The sequence below is a fragment of the Agelaius phoeniceus genome, chromosome 5 (assembly GCF_051311805.1).
Source record: "Agelaius phoeniceus isolate bAgePho1 chromosome 5, bAgePho1.hap1, whole genome shotgun sequence".
NCBI lineage: Eukaryota > Metazoa > Chordata > Aves > Passeriformes > Icteridae > Agelaius > Agelaius phoeniceus.
This window is the reverse complement of record NC_135269.1, coordinates 65,841,114-65,862,953: the sequence shown is the minus strand read 5'-3', so window position 1 is coordinate 65,862,953 and position 21,840 is coordinate 65,841,114. Positions and strand designations below refer to the sequence as shown.

The following is a 21,840-nucleotide window of genomic DNA, read 5'->3' as shown; positions in this document are numbered from 1 at the left end:
AAGACAGGGTGTTCTATGCTTTACTTCTTTCCTCTGTAGATCTATTTAGCTTTGCTGAGGTGTAATATTGTTATGGCATAGTATTAATAAAAAAGCTAAACTCAGCTTTATGTGGTGGCAAAACCACAGAGATGCCATGTGCTGTGCAGCCAGTCCCCATGAAGTTTGCTTGTATCATTCCAGATTGATCGCCCTCCTCCACATCTCCTGCACATGTTTAATGTAACTTTTTTATACTTTGCCATCAAGCCTGTAGTTCTGTAACGCATGTAATGGCACTACCCCATATATTTAAATAGCTTATATGCATCTGGTTCTATGACAGGAATTATTACTTTACTATTGCAAGGACATTGGCCAGGGTCCAGCAGTTATGTAAATTTGTAGCAAAGCTGGGGAGAGAAGGCCAAGTCTTGGCATGGGATTAGCAGGCGGCTGCCTGGTGTAGCAGGTGGTGAAGGGACCATTGGCTTTCAGACATGCCCAAACTGGCTGTGAAATAAATGGGTGTTGGTGTGTGGAATTTTAGAGGATGGAGTACAACACTGTGAAGAACAGCTGTTGCCACCTTCACCTCTTCTTTCTGCTGGAAGCAGGAGGAGCATCAGCCTATTTTCTTTAGGATTCTCATCAAGCTCCTCCTCCTTCTCCTTTCTGCCTTCTTGTGACAGGAGTGACCTTGCCTGTGCACCACCCTGGTCTGAACTGTGTAAATAGTTGCTACCAGGAATTTGTCTGGCTGTTACCATAACTGATGAACATTTCCTTAATTACACTGATTAATTACATTCTGTAGGTACCAAAAGAGGAGTTATTACCTGTAAAATTTACTTTCAGGAGATAATCTTTGTACAGCTTCCTGCCATCCAGATGCTTCATGGCATCACAGAGTTTGGTGGTGTTTGGGCAGAGAGTCCTCTGCATTTTATGCAAGGCATGAGCCATTGCATACACAGCATTCACAACAAACATGATCTTGGACTCTTGCTCGTAGTTGGAGCTGTTGATGGTGAAGTGCTTTTCACAAGCCTTTCTGTGCGGTTTCCGGTTCTGCAGGTTACACTGGAATTTTTGCTCCCAGAAGTCCTTGAACCAGGGGTTGCGCCTGTTGTTGTATGGGCTGAGACTTTGGAAGTACCTGTCGAACTCTTTAACAGGGTGGGAAGCGAGCTCCAAGGTGATGGCCCCGGAGGCGATGTGCTCGTTGCCCTTGACGATGCTCTCCTGCGCGCCCCAGCCGTCGCTGGCGATCCAGGTGAAGGACACGTTGAAGCGGTTGGCGGCCGCGATCAGCTCCCGGGAGTCGTCACCTCTCATGAAGAGCACCACCACCCTGGCGTTGGGCTTCTGTAGCAGCTCCCTGATCACACCATCATAGGACTTCCTGATGTTGGACCGCCCCACCTTCTCGGAGGTGGCGATGCAGATGTTGCGCAGGCGAGCTTCCTGCTCGAAGGCCTCGATGCCCGTCTCGCCGTAGTCTCCCTCGGAAGCCACCGTGGACACGTAAGTCCAGTTGAAGAACCGCAAGATTTCAGCCATGGCTTTGGCTTGGTAGAAGTCCGGGGGCACGGTCCGTGCGAAGTAATCGTAGCGGGATTTGTCGCTCAGCTTGGCGCTGGTGGAGGCGTAGCTGATCTGGGGGATCTGGAAGAGTCTGAGCAAATTTGCCACCTAGAGACAAAGCGGGGTGCACGGGTTATTAAAGAGGGGTATTTATAAAATGGAGCAGAAATATTTAGGGAAAGGCACTGACAGTGTTTTTTTAATGAGATGTTCTGGCGATCACAGATTGAGGGTGTTGATAGAGGATGTTGATAACAAACTCCAGGGAAAGCATTGCACTGAGCATATGCACAAAACCTGTTCTGATGCCCAGTTAATTCCCTGGGTCCTGCTGGGACTGTAATGGACCTTTATTTTCATGAAACCCAGCCTGTTTAAACAACAGATGATTAGACACAAATGGACAATATATTTCAGTTTCAGACTGTGTTCCTTACTAAGGCCTGGGGATTTGCCTGCCTTTGCTGCTCATAGTGGGATTCATCTTCTCCAAGATTCATTGTATTTGATGACCAAATGCACTAATAAGACATAAGTTTCTGTTTTGTAAAAATATCACAAATATACAGGCCTTTTGCAGAACTTTCTTACCTCAGTTATTCAAGGTAAATCCTCGCCTCTCCTATTTTTTTACTTATTTAAACATTTTTTCGGGCTGCAGACCAGCTGAGTTGGCACATTTGTTGCATGTTAGTACTCTTCAAGTATTTCACAATGCCACAGAACCACAGAATCACAGAATCATAGAATGGTCTTAATTGGAAGACACCCTCAAGGATCATTGAATCCAACTTATAAGTGAGCGGGCCATGTGGGAGCCAAACCCACGACCTTGGAATTACAAGCACCATGCTCTGTCCAACTGAGCTAATGTCATGTTGACCTACAGTTTTTAATAAAAAATAAAAATTTTTAATAACCTCTATTTGTCCTTCCAGTTTGATTTATGTGGTCCAAAGTCCTGCTTTTTTTTTTTATTATTTGGCTATGTCCAATACTTAAATATTTCCAAATCCACTCTGCTGCTTTCACAGAAGTGCAACTCTTGATCACATCTGGCAAGAAATGAGGAAAGGTTATGGCATTCTTTTCCTATTTTAGTTTCTTAAATGACAAAGAGAAGATTGGTGACTGGAAGTTCTGTCCAGTAAATAAAATTTGAAGCTAATCTTAGAGTACAGCCTGACAAAACCGTTTTAAAAGCATCCGTGTGCTTGAGATTTCTGCAGTAGTGTACTTGAGATTCCCAAGGGAAACTTACTAAAAGTTGCCCAATCCTTTAATTTTTTTAATCTTCCCCAGATGTTTCTTTGACCACAAATTGTCTGTAAGAATTCAAAAGCAAAGGAAAAGTTTTGAAAAAAATACTGTAGAAGAGGCAAATTTTGAAGGCTCAGATGTCAGTAGCAAATTAGACAGTCTGGTAAAAAAAGAAAAAACCCATAAAAAAACAAACAAGAATTTTATTGCTTTTCAGCAACCTGTATGACTTAGGATTTTATAGATTTAGATTCTGTCTTTTCTGTGCTGCAGACACTGAACTAGTGCCCTTGTAAACTGGTGTAATCTCATCTGGGCCAGACTCTGCTGTGAGCCATACATGTACAGGGACTTTCTGGACCACATGGAACTGAGGACCTCAGGAGGTTCTTATCCTCCTGCTCTTCTGGAACACCAGGAAAGAACAGGTGTCCTGGCATCTCAGCTGTAGCTGTTGAGTTGAAGTTGGTCTTCACAAAAAAAACCAAAAAACATTGGTAGTGGTTTATTTTATTTTAAGCCAAAAAACCCTTTCCTACAGCGCTTGGAAGGAGTACCCTGGGTTTTAGCTGACAGTGCAGTTGTGCCAGTGGGTACAGGCACAAGGCTGGCAAGTGCTGCAGCTGAACGAGTTCCTGTCCCACAGAAAGCAGCTGTTGTGTTCTCAACCTCCCTGCTGGATGGTAACAGTCATTAAACCGCCTTATACTGGAAGTGTGGGATTTAATTTGCATCTGGTGATGGAAATGAACAGCTTTAAAGCAACAGGATGGGCAGAGAGGCTTGTTCTGCCACCAAGGTACAATGGATGCTTTGAGCATGGTTCAGTCCCTGTGGCTTTGTAAGTTTGATTACATGCCCACATATCCACATGGTTTGGTTCACATGTCCTCTCTCAAGAGCACTCCGATTTGGTAATGAGAATGTACTCCATGTAGCTATTCTGGAACATTTCCTGCAGAACTGTGTGGGCTGGAATTGCTATTCTTGTCTCAGTTTATTCTAGCAGGAGTTATTTCATTTGTGCTAAAGCATAATGAAGATATGCACACATTCCATTCTGCATTTCCCCCCCTCAAATTTGCTAAAGAAAAAGTCAATTTTCAGCAGCTCAGGTAATGCTGGTCAGTGAGTGGACAAGCCTTCAGCTCACAGAAAGGTGCTCCTAACAAATATTGCAGCTTTATAGCTAGTTTTGTTTCTTTTTGCTTTTTCCTTTTTGTTTGTTTGTGCCCTTTAAAAAATTTTTAAATATTTTTTCTTTTAGTCTAAGCAGCAAAAGCATTCATAGAACTACTCTCCCAGTTTACATGGGGGCCCTCAGCTTTGGAGACCACTCCACTTCCAGGGTCCCTGCAAACACCTGTAATTCTCATTCCTGTGCTCTGGGAGAAGAAAGTTTTCATGTATTTACAGCTGTTTGCTGTAAAGCTCTTCATTACAAAGCTGTCCAGATGGTAGATTTTTCATGGACTAAAAATTAAAAAAATACAAGGAAGTCTGATTAATCATAAAGAATAGTGACTCAATCATCCCTGAGAACTATTACTGCTCATGGAGTTCAGTGAAGTTGTATCTGTTATTAATTCAGATCAGGACACTCTTCTTGAAATTCTCAAGTGGGGATTTTCTGGAATATTGTAACATTGTGATATTAGGGAATTATTTTTCAAAAAAGCTCAAGTCTCAGGCACTTAGCTGATGCAATTGATTTCAGAACAGTCCCTTTTTCCAGCCATTTTCATGTTGATCTGAGCATTTGATCATGAAAATATTATCCTGGTCAAGAGACTAAAAGAATCTAGCAGGTTCTGCAGAGGAGCGGATATCTAAGACTGTGTCAGCTCAGGGAAGTAGAGGACAGTGGGATGTAAAGAGAGTTATGTGCACTGAGATTGAGCCACCTGAGGCACACCTCCAGTGTAGCTCCACGCTGCCTTGGCATGTGTGGAACAGCTTCAAAATTGCAGTGCAGATCCAGCTTTTGCTTAGTGAAATAATTTATTCTGGCAAAGCTCCAGGGAGCAATTTAATCAAGCCGTGGTGCATGCAATTAGTGCCTGAAATCCATATGTTGGCACTTAAGCAGCAGTAGTAGCCAGGTTTTTTCACTGTCAAAACTGGTGGGTTTTGCAGACACCTTTGAAGAGAAGTCTGGATGTTCTGCATCTGCAAACTAAACCAGGCACTTAGCAGAGCTTGCTGTGAATAAAGCATGGGGATGGAGTCTGCATTCAGAGAGATGGGAAACCCTTATTTTCTCTCATGCTGCTGGGCTTATTAGTGCAGCCACTCTCCTGTGGTCAGGTGCCACTCCCCAGGCAAAGCTGGCTCTCACTCAGCTGCTGGGGTGGTGATTTGGTGGGTGATTTGTTGAGCATGGCAGTAAGTCCAGTGCCAGCCACAGGGACACACTGGCACCAGCAAATCCTGCAAATGGAGCGGCTGTGGCAGTGCCAGGGGGGACCAGTGTCCCTCTCCCTCTCTACATCTGTCACTTCTGCTTCTCTGAGCTGCAGAGACAGGATAAATGCTTGTGGGATATTGCCAATGTTGTTTAAAACAACATTGAAAATGGCTTCATAACAACCACCTGCAAGGAGCCGTGAATTAGCTACAGCTATCAAAGACATGAACCTGGTTTCTGGGTGTATTTGTGAACAAGAATCCTGCTGGTAAATGGGGACAGATAGGCAACACCTCTATGTCTCAGTAACCTTGATCTATCTTATGATTTTTTTGAATCTCATAAAACATTTTCTTTAACATTCATAAGATTTTAATTTTTGCTGGCAGTAGGATTTATTCTGATGTTTTTGTTAAAAATTTCCCTTTTTAATGGCCCTGAGATTATTACATGGATTTTTTTTTTTAATGTGTATGGGACTGGAAAACACAGAAAATATTTTGGAGAAAAGAAGGAAAGATAAATCTCAAAAGTGTTAGAACAAGTAGGGTGTTTTTACCACAACTCACAAGTGTGTATTGCACATTTGTTGGACAGAGAAGGCCCTTGTTAGATGACAGTGCTCTCTGCCCTTCTGAAATTTAACCATGCGAGAGTCTCATGGCACTTAACATGGCTTAATGAATCTAATTTCACAGAGCTCCTTTGAGACAGGGAAGAGCTACTCTGAACAGACAATAAATTAGGCTGTGGAACAGAATAACATTAAGGTAAAGGAGTTTTTTCTCTCCTGAGAAACTGGGAAAATTTCTGTCTCTCTGAGCTGCAATCTGTCCTAGTGGAGATTCTTTTGTTGCCTTTGGTCTCCTGAGAAAGTCTTTCTATTTCTGGGAATAAGTTGCAAGTCCAGATTCCCACAGCAAGACCATGGCAAAGCCATGTCCCAAGGTTTTTCATAATTTCATTGCTATAACACAGGGCTTGAGCTCTTGCTTTGAAAAAACATGGACTGCAGCTAGAGTATGTTTTATCCAGTTCCTAAATGATGGTAATCCACCTTGTTGCCTTTTTGTTACTATTTGGGCAGTTGGAAGTCAAACTGCGTCTAAAGCATTTGTAGCAATATATAATACAGGGTTTTTTTTTTTCCTGATTTAATTTTTTTTGTTTCTTAAATATAAAAATACACCAAAAGTTTGGCAGAAAGAGCTATTTTAGAAAGGCAGGAAAGAAACACTGGTTCTGAATGGGCTGTGATGTGGGTGTGTGGTAGGTGGCAGACATTAACCTAAGGTAGAGACTAAATGAGGCACCTCTCTAGCCAACAGTCTCCACTGGCCTGTGTAGTCTCCCCATGGTCTCAACTCCTGGAATGTACATTTTTTTCTCAGGTTAAAATCTACCCTTTTTCCAGTTTATGAGTATTTTCTTCTATCCTCTGGTCCTGCATCACGTTGATAATGACATTTATTATGTGTTCCTGAGAGCAAGCCTGAAAAGCTGATATTAGTTTCCCACCAAACCTTCTCCAGGCTAAACATGTGCAGTTACCTCAATTTCTTCATGTAGGGTTTGTGCTCCAGATTCTCCTCCCCATTATTATATTTGTATTTATTGAATCATCCTTTTACCTTTTACAAGGGACCCAAAATTAGAGGTAGCATCCTAGATGTGGTCCAATGAGAACAGAATAAACAGAAATATTTATTTCCATCTATGAACTGGCTGTGTTCTGCAGATACAGCCCAGCAGGCTCTGAGCTGCCAGACTGCATCACTGGCAATAAACATGAGCAATACTGAAAAGCTGGGCCCCACCATAATTTTCCCTCTTCTCTTGCGATTTAGTAGGCTCCTACCTGGGGACAGTGTGACCCTGAGTGACTCAGTCTGGACACTTCTGGCACACTCACATAATTTGGGAATGTGTGAGAGGAGGAGAGTTCAGTGATGCAAATGCAGCTGCTCACCTTGGACCCAAGAAAAAATTTACTCCAAGCTAATTTGTTTTCAAGGAGAAATGAGGACCTTAAGGGCCTCAGTGCTTTCAGAACTGAAAAACCTTTATCAGCCTGGAACATCATCTCTCCCTAGCCCATTTTTAAACTAAGGGTGCCATCTCTGGGATATCAGAATAAGCACTAATGAGGGCAGTGACTGCACAGGGGTTGTGTCAAAACCTGCAGCAAAAAGCACCAATTTGGCTTCAGCAGAACTCCAAGCACTGACCCCAGAAGGTCACTGGGAATGCCAATATCCCAGTTCTTTAAATTATTAAAGGTCACTTGTAAGGAACTCAACCAGATGCGGTGAGGTTATTTAGGACTCCCAGCCTGGCTTGTTCTCCTGTGGAATCACTGCAGGACTGAAGCAGTGGTTTCCATCAGCTTTCACACTCTTTGGTATTAAGAAGCCTGTTTCCTACTTTGTAGGTATTGTTCCTTAAAAAAATTGCTTCCAAAAAGTAACTCAGGAAAAGATTCACTATCAAACAAATAAAAAATGTCTGGCATTTTTTGTTAGCAGGAAGAAGGGTGAAGGAAACATTATTTTTAGTCTTGCTCTTCTCCTGAAAATGAGGAGCAATGAAGCTGGGAAAAATATAGCTAAATGTTTGCAGTGGACTCAGTAGCTGCCACACAGAGAGAAGCAGTGTTTGAACTGTGAAATAACTTCATCTGCAAAATGAACATCAGAAATAAGGAATACTGTCAGAATAGCAGCTAGGATTTCTGCACAGGGCTTGGGAATTTCTTTTTGTATTTGTGTCTGTCCTGTGCAATAAAAAGTAAACCGTGGAGGGCATGCAGAGAAATGTTGTGCTTTGAAGGAATTGTTTGGAAATCTTTTTTTTTCTTTTTTCCTGCAGGGGATGGCACAGTGAGCTGTCACACATGCACTCTCCCTCCACACAGCATTACTGTTGCAGTGAAGTAAGCTGAGCACCAAACCTCCACTCTGAAAAGAGACTTGTGCAGAAGATCTTGCTTTGCCTGAGAGTGCAACTCTTGTCTGGGACTTCATAAACCTGTCTGTGACTCGTGTCCCGTTTACACAGGACCAGAAAAGGTACTAAAACTGGGGCTGTTGGTTCTAAAAGAACATGGAATTGCTTCTGGAGTTAAAAGAGCTATCGGTGATAAATATGGTAATTTGAGACTTGTTAACTGATGAGTAAATCCTAGTCAGAAGGGGTAGAATGAATGCAGAGTAAGACATAGTCAGAAGGGGTAGAGTAAGTATAGGTGATGTCTAGGTGACCCTAGCTAATTCTTATTTTTGGTCACTTTCTCTTGTAGTGACATCCTTTCCCACGTGGAACAGTTTATTGCTCTCTACAACTCCCTGAAAGGAGATTACAGCAGGTGAGGGTTGGTCTCTTCTCCCCTAACAAGTGATAGGACTAAAGGAAAGGGTCTCAAGTTGAGCAAGGGGAAGTTTAGATTTGATACTAAGAAAAATTTCTTCACTGAATTGGTGGTCAGGCATTGGAGCAGGCTGCCCAGGGATGTGATGGATTCACCAGCTCTGGAAGTATTCACAAAACGTAGATGTGGCACTTGGGAACATGGTTTAATGTTGGGCTTGGCAGTGCTGGGTTAAAGGACCCACTCAATGATCTTAGAGGTCTTTTCCAACCTCAACAATTCTATGATTCTCTCATTGCATGGTAGAGCTCCTTCCTTCTTACCTGTGAGCTCAGTGGTTACTTATCTATCCCTGTAAAATCTTACAACTTCCCCTTAGCAAAAGGACAAAATGCACACACTTAAGAAATAAAAATTATAGCCCAAAACCAAATCAAAATGACTACAAAGTAATCAGTTACTGTGGGATTTTCAGAGAAGCCAGAGGGAGGTACCCATATTCCTTTGAAATCTCTAGGAAAGAAATGCTCAGTGTTCTTTGGGCATCTGAGAACCTCTGCTCAGTGGCTGCTCAGGTTCTGAATGTGGAATAGAAACAAAGAGAGGAACAAACAGCAAGGGTCTGGCTGAGAGGTGGTGGAAAGAGGGGAAGAACAGAGATAAAAGAGGAGAGAGTTTAAAGGAGGCACATGGAAGCTGGCAAGTGCATGTGTGGCTTTAATGCTGGTGGTAGGTGGTCCATCTCACAGAATGGATTTTTTAATAAGGATCTGGTTTACTTTCACAAGCACAAAATCACCAGAGGCTGTCAGTGCACAGCACAAATGGCTTGTGTGGCCTGGCAAACCTCTGAAATCCCCTGCACGTCTCCTGCCCATATCCCTGGGGGATCCATGCACAGTGGGACAGAGCCCCATGTGCTATGTTTTGTTTATTTTTTGGTTCATTTAAGGATTTTACACTATTTTCAGTGGTGATGGAAGTCAGAAGCTATTGTTAAGACTCTGGTTGAAAGATGGTTTATTCTTGGAGGAAGGAAATGGAGGTGATTAACTTTCAGGCTCTATGAGCCCTTGGCAGACTTTTGTGGCTAAGGAGAAATGACAGCCAGGAAAAGATTGCCAGTAAATGAGTACATATTTTGAATTTCATGCCAGATGGTCACTCACTCAGGAGTGGCTTTAGCTTTTGTGATAGCAGTAATGCACCGTTAAACCTGCCGCAGTGGTTTTGTTACAGTTTACTTGAGACACAGCAAGGAACTGAAGAGAAGACAGCAGGGCACTGGTTTCTGTTCTGCCATTTTTTCTAGATGAGGGTCTAAATTGGAAATAACTTTCATGGTCATGATCTGGAGGTCTTGTGGGTTGACAGCCAGGTGACAGCCAGTCAACAATCTTTATATCCATGTCAATATAATATACATAGACATTAAAAATCCAGCCCACCTAAAGGAATATTTTAATTTTTCTAAGAGCTGACCGCAGGGAATGCACCCTAGTCTTCATTTTCAGAAGAATCCAGTTTTCAGAAACAGGGAAGAACAAACCCAGCACTTGAATAAAGGTGTTCCTGCTTCCACATGCATATTCCTGAAAAGAGCTGATCTAAGTATCTCAAACATGGAATTGGGGTTGGCTATGCAGGTGCTCCTCTGCAAATGAATACTGCCTCTTTTTCTTATTATCTTTACTGTGTCAATCTCTCCAAGGAAAGTGTGTTTGAAAATTCTGTTGTAAACTAAGAAAGAGTGGATAACCTGGCTCAGATGAAAAACCACAAGCCCAAAAGAAAACTCTCCAAATTTGGAATTCTTCACTTCCTGATGCTAGATTCAACTCAAGTCAGAATTTTATTTCATGAAAACAGCTTTTTAAATTTTTTTAAACATGAGCTTTTCCATTGACTAAGAATCCTGGCTTGAGTTTTGAAGAATCAAATGCTGTGCAGATTGGGCTCACTGCTAATTTAAACACAACATCTAAAAACTAATTATCCAGATCATCATTAACGATAATAGCCTAGTCTGACCAGAAAATAATTAAGCATTCTGCATTCTCTTGTTGTTTTTAGTCTCTGCAAAAAGTGCCTATTGCACATACTGACTCAGTGGGGAAGGTGTTCATTGCTGATTTACCAGCAAAATCTTTTATTCCTTAGTGGAAGGGTAATGAAAGAAGTACAAATCTGACAGCAGGAGCATCATGAAGTGATTTGGCAGACAGCTGTCCAGAAAAAAGCAGGAGAGGGAGGGTGAAGGGAGGGGAAGAAAAAATATTGAAATATAAAGACAAATTCACAGGAGGGGGAAAAAAATGCCAGAAATAATTTTTGTCTGAAGAACTCAGCATGTTTTATTTTAAGACTAAGAAACTGCACTCTGGACTTTATGGTGTTTACAGCTCTCAGCTAAAGGAAAATGCTTGCCAGGGCTACAGCTGGAAGCATCCAGCACCCTGGATGCTGCCTGAAAACTCAGGCAAAGGGGGTGATGAACACCCCTGGTGAAATATTTTGACTTTCAGCAGTGGTGTGATCCCAGTTGTTACTGGAGCTACTCTGTCCAGGTGACTGGCTCTGAAATTGGTATGACACCAAAACGCTTGCTTTCAACACTTGAAAGTCCTTACAATTTCAGGCTTGAGTCTGCAGTGTCTATTATTCTTGACAGGGATTTTCTTTTGAAAGAGAACTTGTGACTGACTATCTTAACAGGATGGGCAACAGGAGTCAATGGCTTAATTATGTCTTCCTAGGCTTAATTACATTTTTTTCAGTGATGTAGGATCTAGAGGAAAGCTAGAAAAGAGAGGCTGAAGGAAGGCCAACACAGTTCATGTAAAGAGAAAATAAACAACTGAACACTTTTTTCTAGGAGAAAAAATGGAAGATGTTTGATGACAAGTTGAATGATTTGTGAAATTATTTGTTTTTCTGAAGGACTGTGCTAAGAAAGATCTCACGTTTGAAAAACTATTGACAAGTCTAGGGAAGATCATAGAGTAAAATTAACTATAAGCATTGTTCCATCATCCTCCTTAGGTTTTGAAAATTGGATGACCTCCAGATTTCCAAAGACCTATATTATCATTTTTTACATGTACTGATTGAGAAAATCTCTAATCAGCACTTCCAGTTTCCACTGGACAGCTGCTCCAAACCTAAGATTTTGGAATATGAAACATCTATATACACTCATCTATGTACACACATTTATATACATATATAAATAATGTATATTTGATGTGTGCTGCATCCAATCTACTGCCTCAGATATGGATTTAGTCTTAGATCAGTGATCACCAGAAATGGGCTTCAAAGGGACAGGCTGACAGATGTTGTGCAAGAGGCCACAGAGTACTTTAGAAATATGATCTGCCTCCCTCTGGGTGTCTGTGAGGGAATGAAATACCTGCACAATCTCCTCTGCTGTAACTACTTTTATAGATATGTCTTTTAGGCTACCTTATATCTTCATGTCCTTTGGACACACTTGAACTTGGGGTGGACAGAGGAATACACTGACCACAAACCAAAGGTACAGCAAAAAACCTCCCACTCCTCCACCAGTGGGATAGGGCAGTCATATGATGCTTCAAAATGCTTTGCCAGCCTTCAGACAGTTGTAGCTCTGGGAACTGCTGAACCACAGGAGGTATCTTACAGAATTTCTTCTTTTTGTTTCTAGTCACTTCTGGAACTCATTCAGCTTTTAGCATCCACAACAACCTACTATTTGCTGGTTTCATTTGATGTGCTCTTTGTGTGATTGGAAGAGACAATGAAAAATGATTTCCTTAACAGTTTGTGCTGCCCAAGGTTCTGTAGCTACCATTTTCCCCCTTCAGATGTCTCTTTTTCAGCCTGAAACTTGTTCTTTGTGCTCCAAGTGATCAGACCCACAAAACTGGTGAAGGATACATTCCTGCTCTGCTAGCTGGTCCACAGAGGGGAAAAAAAACCACTTCTACTACAAGAGATGGTTGAGGTTTTGCCCTGCAAAAACTGTTCTCTGCAGTTTGGGTAAGGATTTGCCCTTATATCCCCTATGAATACACAGATGAGTTACACACTGAAATACAAAAGGAAATAAAACACAATTTCTTTAAATTCTTTGTGTGCATGTCGTGTTCTTGCATGTCCTATGGGATCTGACCATGCTCCCAACTGATGGGATTTTATGCCTTCACAAGAGCAGCAGCCAACTCCCCAGAGTAATTCTGATTGAAATGAACATTGGATGAACTCTTGCCCTATTTATGTAAAGGAAAATGAGGTTCTGTGGGCTTTCTGTCACTGCTGGGATAGTCTGCAGTACACAGGAACTCTTATTGCTGTTGACACTGGTGCAGCCATTAAGGCTTGTGCTCAGTCTGGAAAAATGTCCCACACTGAGTCTGAAAAAACATGCTGCACTGTCAAGACTTGGTGCCTTTGGAAACCTGCAGCTGACCATGAAGAAATACCAGATGCAGGGTCTTAGTCTGCATCAGACTGGGCTTAAGACAGCACCTACTTGTGATTATGAGTCATGTGAAGTGGCTTGCTTTGTTTGACCCAAAATAATGTGAGCACAGAATCACAGAATCATTTAGGTTGGGAAATATCTCCAAAATCAGAGTCCAGCCTTTGACTGATCACCACCATGTCAGCCAGACCTTGGCAGTGAGTGCCACATCCAGTAATTTCTTTAAAATATCCAGGGATGGTGACTCCACCACCTTTCTCCCTGAGGAATCTGTTCCAATGCTTAACAACCCTTTCTGTGAAGATATTCTCCTGATGTCCAACCTGAACCTCACATAGTGCAGCTTGAGGCCATTTTCTCTCAACCTGTCACGGGTTGCTGGTGAGAGGAGGGCACCCCTCATCTGGCTAACTTCCTTTCAGGTATTTGTAGCTATAAAGTCCCCTCTGAGACTCCTCTTCTCCAGGCTAAACACCCCCAGCTCATTCAGGAGGAGACTCTTCACCATCTTTCTCTGTAGACCCTTCACCATCTCTGTTGCCTTTCTCTGGATGTGCTCCAGCACCTCAATGTTGCAATGAGTGGCCCAGGACAGGGCACAGGATGCCACTGTTGATACAAGCCAGGATTCCATTGGTTTCTTGGCCACCTGGGCACACCTGGTTCATGTTCAGCCACTGTCAGCCAGCACTCCCAGGTCCTTTTCTGCTGGGGGACACTTCCCAGCCACTCTTCCCCCATCCTGTTGTCCTGCAGGGGATTGTTGTGACCCAAGTGCAGGACCTGTACTTGGCCTTATTGAGCCTCATACCACTGACCTCAGCCCATTGATTCAGTCTGCAGAGTCTTCCTACTCTCCAGCAGATCAGCACTCCTGCCCAACTGAGTGTCATCTGCAAACTGACTGAGGGGACACTTGATCTCCTCACCCAGGTCATTGATAAAGATATTAAACAGGTCTGGCCCCAGTACTGTGCCTTGGGAAACCCCACTAGTGACTAGAAGTAAGAGAAGGATTTATTTTTTAATTTTAAATATCTGTTGTTAAAATGACAAATGTTATGAACATGCAGCATGGCAGGAACACATGTATTCAGACACGTAGGTGGTATCATTTATGATTGATGTGAACAAATATCTGCACTTAGAGCTGTAAAAAGTGTCATGAAATGCAAAGTTCAAAATAAATACTAAGACTTTTGGAAACTTCAGATGCCTTCAGGATACACCATAGGAAGTGTAGGATACACTTCAGAAGAAGTGGACAGCTGCTGGAGGTTTGAAGTACAGTATTTTAAAGAGTGAATTGAACTAATGTAAATTCAGTAAAAACCATATGCTAGCTTGACCCCTAGGGTAAAGTAATCAAGCTAAGACTTGCTTTATTGGCAAACTTAAATAAGCAGTGGTTCTCTCACTGGAATTGCAGATAAACAGTTCTCACCTGGTGGGGCTGCTGTGACTCACCTGTATAGAGACGCTGCTGTAGGAACCACCAATGACTCCTGCAATGAGCAGTGGCAAATTCTCCTGGATGGCATAGGAGCCGTCAGGGCACATGTACTCAGTTTCATCCACTTTAGTCAAAGATGCCCTGACAAACTCCAAAGACTGTTCTAAGGCATATGTATCCCTGGAACACGTGTCCAAGATGTGAACTCCAAGCTTAATTCCCGGCAGCAAGTAATTGTCTTTGTTGATTTCATCAATTGCAAACAGCATGGCCTCCAAGCGCTGGATGCCTCGGTCTTCATTGATTCTCCCACATTCTTCTATCCCAGTGCCTTTTTCCTTGATTGGGAATAAGCCTCCCAAGACCAGGTCTCCTTCTATCTTAATTTCCTTTCTGACAAAGCTGTGGTCACTTAGGGAAAGGAAAACTCCTTTGGAAAATAAAGCTAGCGCAAGGACTTGGAGTCTGGTGAACATCTTCATTGGTCCTGTTTTAGCAGCTCTAAGAAACATTGGTGGGAGCAAAAACACTCTTCAGTCCTTCTGATCCATTGCCAGATATGAAGTGCTGTCCCACAAGCCAGTCAAGAGCAAGCCAAGTCTTTCCACTGGACCTCTAAAGAAGAGATGGAAAGAATTAGAAAAGGCAAAAGGAGACACAGGGATGTGAGATGCCCTAATCACACAACCATCCCTCCCTGAGGCAAACAAAACTCTTCCAAGCAAATTAAGGTAAATACATAAATAAATAAGAGAGACATGAAAGAGGAGAATGACAGACATTACAAGAAGGAGTCTCGTGTTTGATGCTTGCTCAGGGCATGAAAATGCTTGCGGCTGGACTTTCTCTCTTTAATGTTAATCGCAGCTCAGGGCTCAGATCAAAGGGAGAACACAGCAGTGATGTGTGTGCTTAGGATATGATTTTACTCTCACTAAGGTTAGGACAGTTTGCCAATGACCTGAAAAGGAGAAAAATCAAATCTCAGAGTGAAGATTGCAATGTAGTAATTTTGTAAATAAATACGCACATGCACAGTCTGTTTGTGCAACACAGATGCATGACTTGTCCATAGACTCCTTGCCAATTTCTCTTCAAATTTATCAAAGTGGCTGCCTTGATCTCCCAATCCTGAGATGAATTGTGTGGCAATAGTTAAGCAGAACACTTTAATAATTTATTTCTGTACTTACCTTTTCCTTAACAGAGTATATACTATTAGAGTTGCAGGGTTATCTATAATTTAGAAAAACTTAGCACAAAGAAATTGAAATCAGCAACAATTAAGATTTAACACTGAATAATGAATGAGCATGCATATTGCAAGGCAGTTGTTTATCCTAGTACAATTTCAACATTGCTGTACCAAATTGAGTGAAAGGATAGGTTTTTTGTTCATATTTATTCCAACATTGTTCTCTCATAAATCAGTAATGGGTCAGATGCACTGTTAAAGGTCTCCCTCTGCTATCTGAACAGTCTGAGCTGTAGACTGTCTCAGCAGAATTTTCCATTCAGAAATGTCAATAGAAAAAAGGCCTCCTCATCTCTAAATGATCTTTAAGTAAGCTAGTTTGTTTATCACATGTGGATTATTAAACAGGTCCAGAAAATATATTTTCTGGTAATTTTTAACAGAAGAAATGATGTTGAATGTATTCAGCAGTGTTTTCTGTATCAGACTTACTACTCTAATTTACCAAGCATTATTCAAGTGTATACAGGGCATGTAAAATGGTGGTACTATCCCATTGGAAATCATTATCAGACAAAAAGGTGACACTTGTCACATAAATGGCTGTGTGGTTAATAATATAGTTAATAGATGAAAACAATAGTTCCATTGTTTTCATGAATAATCCACTGTTTAGATAAAAACAAGACTTGGGATTTTTTTTAATGCAATATCCATTTTATTTACCTCTGTGGCTTCTGTTGCCACTGTATCTCAGCAAACATTCATACATTAAGCTTTATAACAGTGGCAAAATATTTGTTTTCCCTGTTTCACACTTGGGAGAAAGAGACACAGAGAGATGAATTGAGATTCTCGGAAGATTCTAAATTCAGATTTTGATTTGCTCGGCACTCACAGTCACTATCAAAATTTGGAAAGGTCAACTGTGCCCTAAACCCCCTGGTTCCCACTGAGTCCCTGAGTCTGAAAAACTTCCTAACCAAGTTCTTCCAAGCCTGTTCTTGAGTGATTTACCTAAAGTCATCAGCACAGCCAAGAATCAAACTTTGATCTTTCCCAGTGCTCCTCTGATACCTTAGCAATAAACCTCCCTTGTCTCCTATTGCTCCCTCTGGCTTTTATGTGAGTCTTTTATAAGGTCATATTAAACCAATCTGCTTTCAACAGCTCTTCAACACTACCAGGAACAACTGAATTTCCCCAAGAAAAGGCTTTAAAATGGGGCCCTCTAGAAGGTTTTCTAAAACTACCCTGGGACAGACCTAGAGCTACAGCAGGGAGGATGCTCTCATTCCCTTGAGTCCTTCAAAATTGCTAATTTCTGTAAATGGCACCACCTTCCACCTTGCATCTCCTCTGTGTCTCAGGAATGTGTGAGTCTCTGATACATGAGCAAGAAAGGATAGAAAGGTACTAAAAATTATTTCAGAATTGCACATGGACAACTGATTTCCTCAGCAAAGAATGCAAAGGATTTCTGTGTTCTGTCACCTATGCTTGTTACAGTGGTACTGCTGAGGGAAACTGGAATCAGTGATGGGATCAGTCCCTGCAGAACCCAAGGGGCAATCTGACTAGATGAGGATTGGGAATGACCATTTCTCAGATTCTTCCTTGCCACTTTGTGCTGACAGCACTGGTCTGAAGGTGTCTGGGGATGTGAAAGGAGGAGGTGGTGGGAGCCTCATTCAGGTTGGAGAACACAGGTGACTGATCCCCACAGTCCTGCTCTATCTGGGGACACAGAGCTTGGTGAGGGGTGTCCATGGGTGGGGACCACCCACCTGCACTGATTGTCTTACCCTCCCCAGGGCCTGTGGAGTTCTGAGCTTGTCATGGGGGCTTTGAGACTGCAGGGTGACACCACAGATGCAGAGTCCTGGTTCCCAGGAAAAAAACATCCTATTTTATGTGTTCAAATCCTCTCTTTATAAATGGGAGACATTAAAGGAAACCACAGCTTGTGGTATAAAATGTGCTTCTCTCCTTCATCAGACTTGGCAGCACTGCTGTCCGTGCAGTGGCATTGCAGTGTCCTGCTGGGCACCAAGGATGCAGAGCAGAGGTTCAGAGTGAAGGTGTTCATGCAAAGGCTGATTTGCCAGGGGAGGTTTCCCCTTTGGGTTGTGAGGGATGGGTGCCTGCAGGGTTTCTCATGGGTGGGACTCCTGGAGGAAGCTGTGAGGCAGATTTGGGTGGTCACTGTGGAGACTCTGAACAGGCATCTTGGTGGGATGGAGACTATTTTAAAGCAGATCACAGAGATGGGCTTGCAGCTTAGTTCCTCTCATGTTCTCTCTGGTGTGCACCTCCCACATGCTTTCCCTGCAGCTTGTGTAACTCAGGACTATATATACAAACATTTTGTACCTATTCCAGGCTGATACAGCCCATATTCCTCCTCTTAAACATGGTGAAGATACCACTGATCATATCCTTCCTGAAGTGATTTCTCTATACTGACCACTCCTATTGGCTTTTGCAGAGCTGTCTTCTACTTAAAGCATGTTTCTGGGATATTTCAAAAAGAAGTGCTTGCTGACCAAGAAAGATTTTTTATTTTTTGTTTATATTTAAAGTCTTAATGTCAGCTACCAGCAGGGTTGTGTTGTTCTAGGTGTTCTGTTAGTACTGCATTCCTGCCTTATAGCCTTTGGATCTCTGGTGGAAATAGAAGTAGAGTCTGGGTGTAGAAGCAGTGTAAATATCAACATGGAAAATAAACAGGCTGAAGGAGAAAAGTTTCCACATCTGCATCAGAGGGTTTCTGCCAGCATGCTCTATCTGAACTTTAGCCAGAAGCACTCAGCTTGAGAAGCATCTTCATTTGGCACTCCAGAGCCCCTTCTCTTTCCACCACAAGAAGCCCACAAGGGGAAGCTGCATCTGCCCTTGGGGGACACTCAGCACATCCCTTACTGAAAGCAACTCACTTGTGTACAATAGCAACTGTGCTGCTCTCTCTGAAAATCCACTTGCCTCTAGGTCTGAATCGTCAGCTTTGGTGGATTATTTCTCCGTGTGTGAAAAGCTGATTGCACAGATTTACTATTTCTTGGTGTAAATTTGCTTATTTACTAAGGATGGGCACATTCTTCTTTCTGTGAAAGCAACAAAAATGAGAAAGAGGTTTGGGGTTTGGGGTCTGGGGTTTCTGCATTCAGTATCCCACTGATATAATCTCCAAAACTAAATCTGTCTTCCAGGGCTATATTCACATGTCTGCAGCTCACAGAGCAGGTCCACCTGTGCTGTTGGTTCAGAGATGAATTCTTATCAGACTAAGCATTTTCAGCCTATTTGTCTTGTAGGTGTCAAACTTCAAAGAGAATTGCAGTTGAATTTTTCATTTAGCCAGATGACTTATAAATCAAACATTCTTGCTCATACATGAGTGGCAATTTTGTCCATGCCTTCCATCATACCAGCACCAGTGCTTGGTACTGGCAATCCAGCACCCAGCAGCCATGCATTTTCCAATCTGCCATTTATGAGGATGGAATGGGAAGCCTTACAGAGCTGAGGCACTTCAGATTGCCTAGCTATTTTTCAACACCATTAGCTAATGAATAGGGCAATCTACATGACAGGGCTAAAACTCTGGAGAGGTTTCCTCTCCTCCCTACCATGTGCTCTATCCTAAATTTTCCCACATTTGTTCCCCCTCACAGTGTTTTGCAGGGCTCATCTGTTTATGCAGCTTCCTGACAAAGGATGCAACAAGAGCTGACGTGGGTGCTGGAGAAGATTATGTTTAGCTTTATTGTGGGTGGCTCCCCCTTGGCAGTTGAGGATTTATACTGCATTATTCAGAGCTAAAACGTGGTATTGTGGTGCCTGGAGCCATATGCCAGCTCGGTATCACCTGCTGTCCTTTGTCAACTTTCTTTGGAGGAGAACCATGCCCAGTGTAAGGTCACAGAGGAGCTTCCCAGCACACCTGTGCTCTCGTGGCATTTTATAAATATTGAAGCTCATAGTTTCATCAATAGATCTTTCTCCAAGGTCACCCATCAGAGAAGTATCTTTCCCTGAGCCCTTGCTGTGCCCTAAAATTTTGTCTTAGGGAAGCAAATTTCTAAAACAATTCAAATTTCAGCTCAAAATTCCAGTGTGTCTTTCAAGAGTGACACAAGAAGCTGAATGCCAAGATTTCTTTCTCTCGGAGATCATGGGTAACTTGCACAGTAGCACAGATCATCCAGCACATTTATCACATTTATATGTGCCCTGGCAGAGCTTGACCTTAATACCTGATGAGAACTGCACTGAAATATAATGTCTTATTTAATCAGAAAAAAGTGACAGACAAGCTTGGGTCTCCTTGCCAATTATAATTAGAGGTGTTGTCACCTCTGGAAGAGAAATATTTGTAAAGTGATCCAGAGCTTACAGTGACAGACCTGAGCCAAGCACAAATTGCTCACACCCTGATTCTGGCTGGCTGAAATCTGGTAGCTTAAATCAGAACATAAAGAAAACAAAGAAACAAACAAACCAGGGAAAAGTTGCAGAACACATGTGAAGTAAATTTCTTCTATGGAAATGGAGAATTTCCTTCATGAAATGTTAATCAGGTACTGACATATAAATTTGCTAAAAATTAATCAAAGTGCATTAAATTTCAATTGTTGACTGTTACATCTCAGATTTTTTTTCTTGCCTTGTGAAAAATGACAAAAATGGCTTTCCAATTAGGTACCTTTTGTGAATTTCACTTCATCTTGAAAACCTGTACATGAAAAACATTAATTATTGCAATTAGCACCAGCAGCAGCATGAGGCTACAAACCATACAAATTCATGCCATATCTAGTATATTGTAAAAGAGTTTGAAAAGCCCTAAAAATTTAGGGGAAATTTCAGTATAAAGACATATAAAGCAAGATATAATACATCAGAGTAGGAGTAAATCACCAGTCTTAAAATAAAAACTTATATTCTGTTGCTTTAGAACAAGAAGAAAAATTCAGAACACTGTGTTACTATTTGCACTGTGTTAGCATCAACATCTGATGCTTTATGTTTTCTACAATGTCAACACAGAGCAGATGCCTGGCCCTCTCCTCAGAGATCTATGATATCCTGTTTCAGAAAAAAAGGATTTAAAATATTAATCAGAGGGGAAAACAGATGTCTTTGACGTGTTACTCTTTAAGTTTCCAGATATTAAATGACTCTATAGATGAGAACTAGAGGTATTAATTTAGCCTGGTGAGGAACAAGAAGCCCCTGAAGATAGTCAGACATTAATATGGTGTGGAAATATGAGTCTTTGTTATTTGTTAAAATACATGAGAGCATTTGGCACTGTCTGAGTTCTTCCAAAGTGAGTTTGGTCTCAGGAGAAGGAGTTACAATGAGCAGACACCAGAGGCAGAGCTCTGGGTCAGGCCATGCAGGCTCCTAAATCACTGGAGTTTCTCCCTACTCCGACAATGAGTACATTCAAGTGCACTGAGCAGTCCAGCCGTGAGCCCGAGGCTCTGTGCCATCTGGACAATTTGTGCTGTAATGATCTTGATGTAATGCAGGGTTAGACCTCTGAAAGTCCCACCATCTTCCCTTCTGTCTTCTTTGGAATCAGCTGAATCCTACTGCTTTTTGTCCATCTGCTTATTTCTTCCAGGCTCTGGTGACAGCTGAAAGCCCACCAGCAGAGACTGCAATGAGCAGGCAAGTGCTGTGTGCTTATTGATTGTGTGTTAGTTGGCTTCAGTCTCAGCCTTCACCTGTGATCCCAGAAAGGCATGGAAAAGGAAAAAAATGGGAGTATAGAGTCTTTGGGGACAAAGGAGCAGCTGGCTTCTGTGACCTGTGGGTGTCACTGCAATTATTCCTCCTGGGTGGTGTGGGAGCACCAGCCCCAGGCTAAGGTCAGCAATGTCAAATGTTGGGTGAGAGAGGTGATGGCACAAGTGTGGAGCAGTCTTGCCCAGAGTAAACCATGATGTTTTCAGTGTCATGTTGGGATGAAATATTTAGCTAAGAGAAGCTTTAACACTTGTGCTTAATGCAAGTGAGGCTTAACTAAGTGAAGTTAACACCATCCAAAGTATAGCCCCCCAAGGAGTATCTGTGCATTTACTCTTTAGACACGTATTTAACCTTTCCCTCTTAA

General features: G+C 42.2%; 1 protein-coding gene across 4 annotated transcripts in view; it reads right to left on the bottom strand.

Moving 5' to 3' along the window:
- GRM3 (glutamate metabotropic receptor 3) overlaps window positions 1–21,840 on the bottom strand; it is a 104,518-nt gene that overhangs the window by 31,268 nt on the left and 51,410 nt on the right. For all 4 annotated transcript variants that reach the window (XM_054631389.2, XM_077179198.1, XM_077179197.1 and 1 more), the window contains 2 exons: window positions 14,536–15,136; window positions 819–1,674 (listed from right to left, as the gene is read on the bottom strand). In XM_054631389.2, the coding sequence (XP_054487364.2) occupies window positions 819–1,674; window positions 14,536–15,033 (1,354 nt within the window). In that variant the 5' untranslated portion in view covers window positions 15,034–15,136. The remainder of the gene's footprint in view (window positions 1–818; window positions 1,675–14,535; window positions 15,137–21,840) is intronic.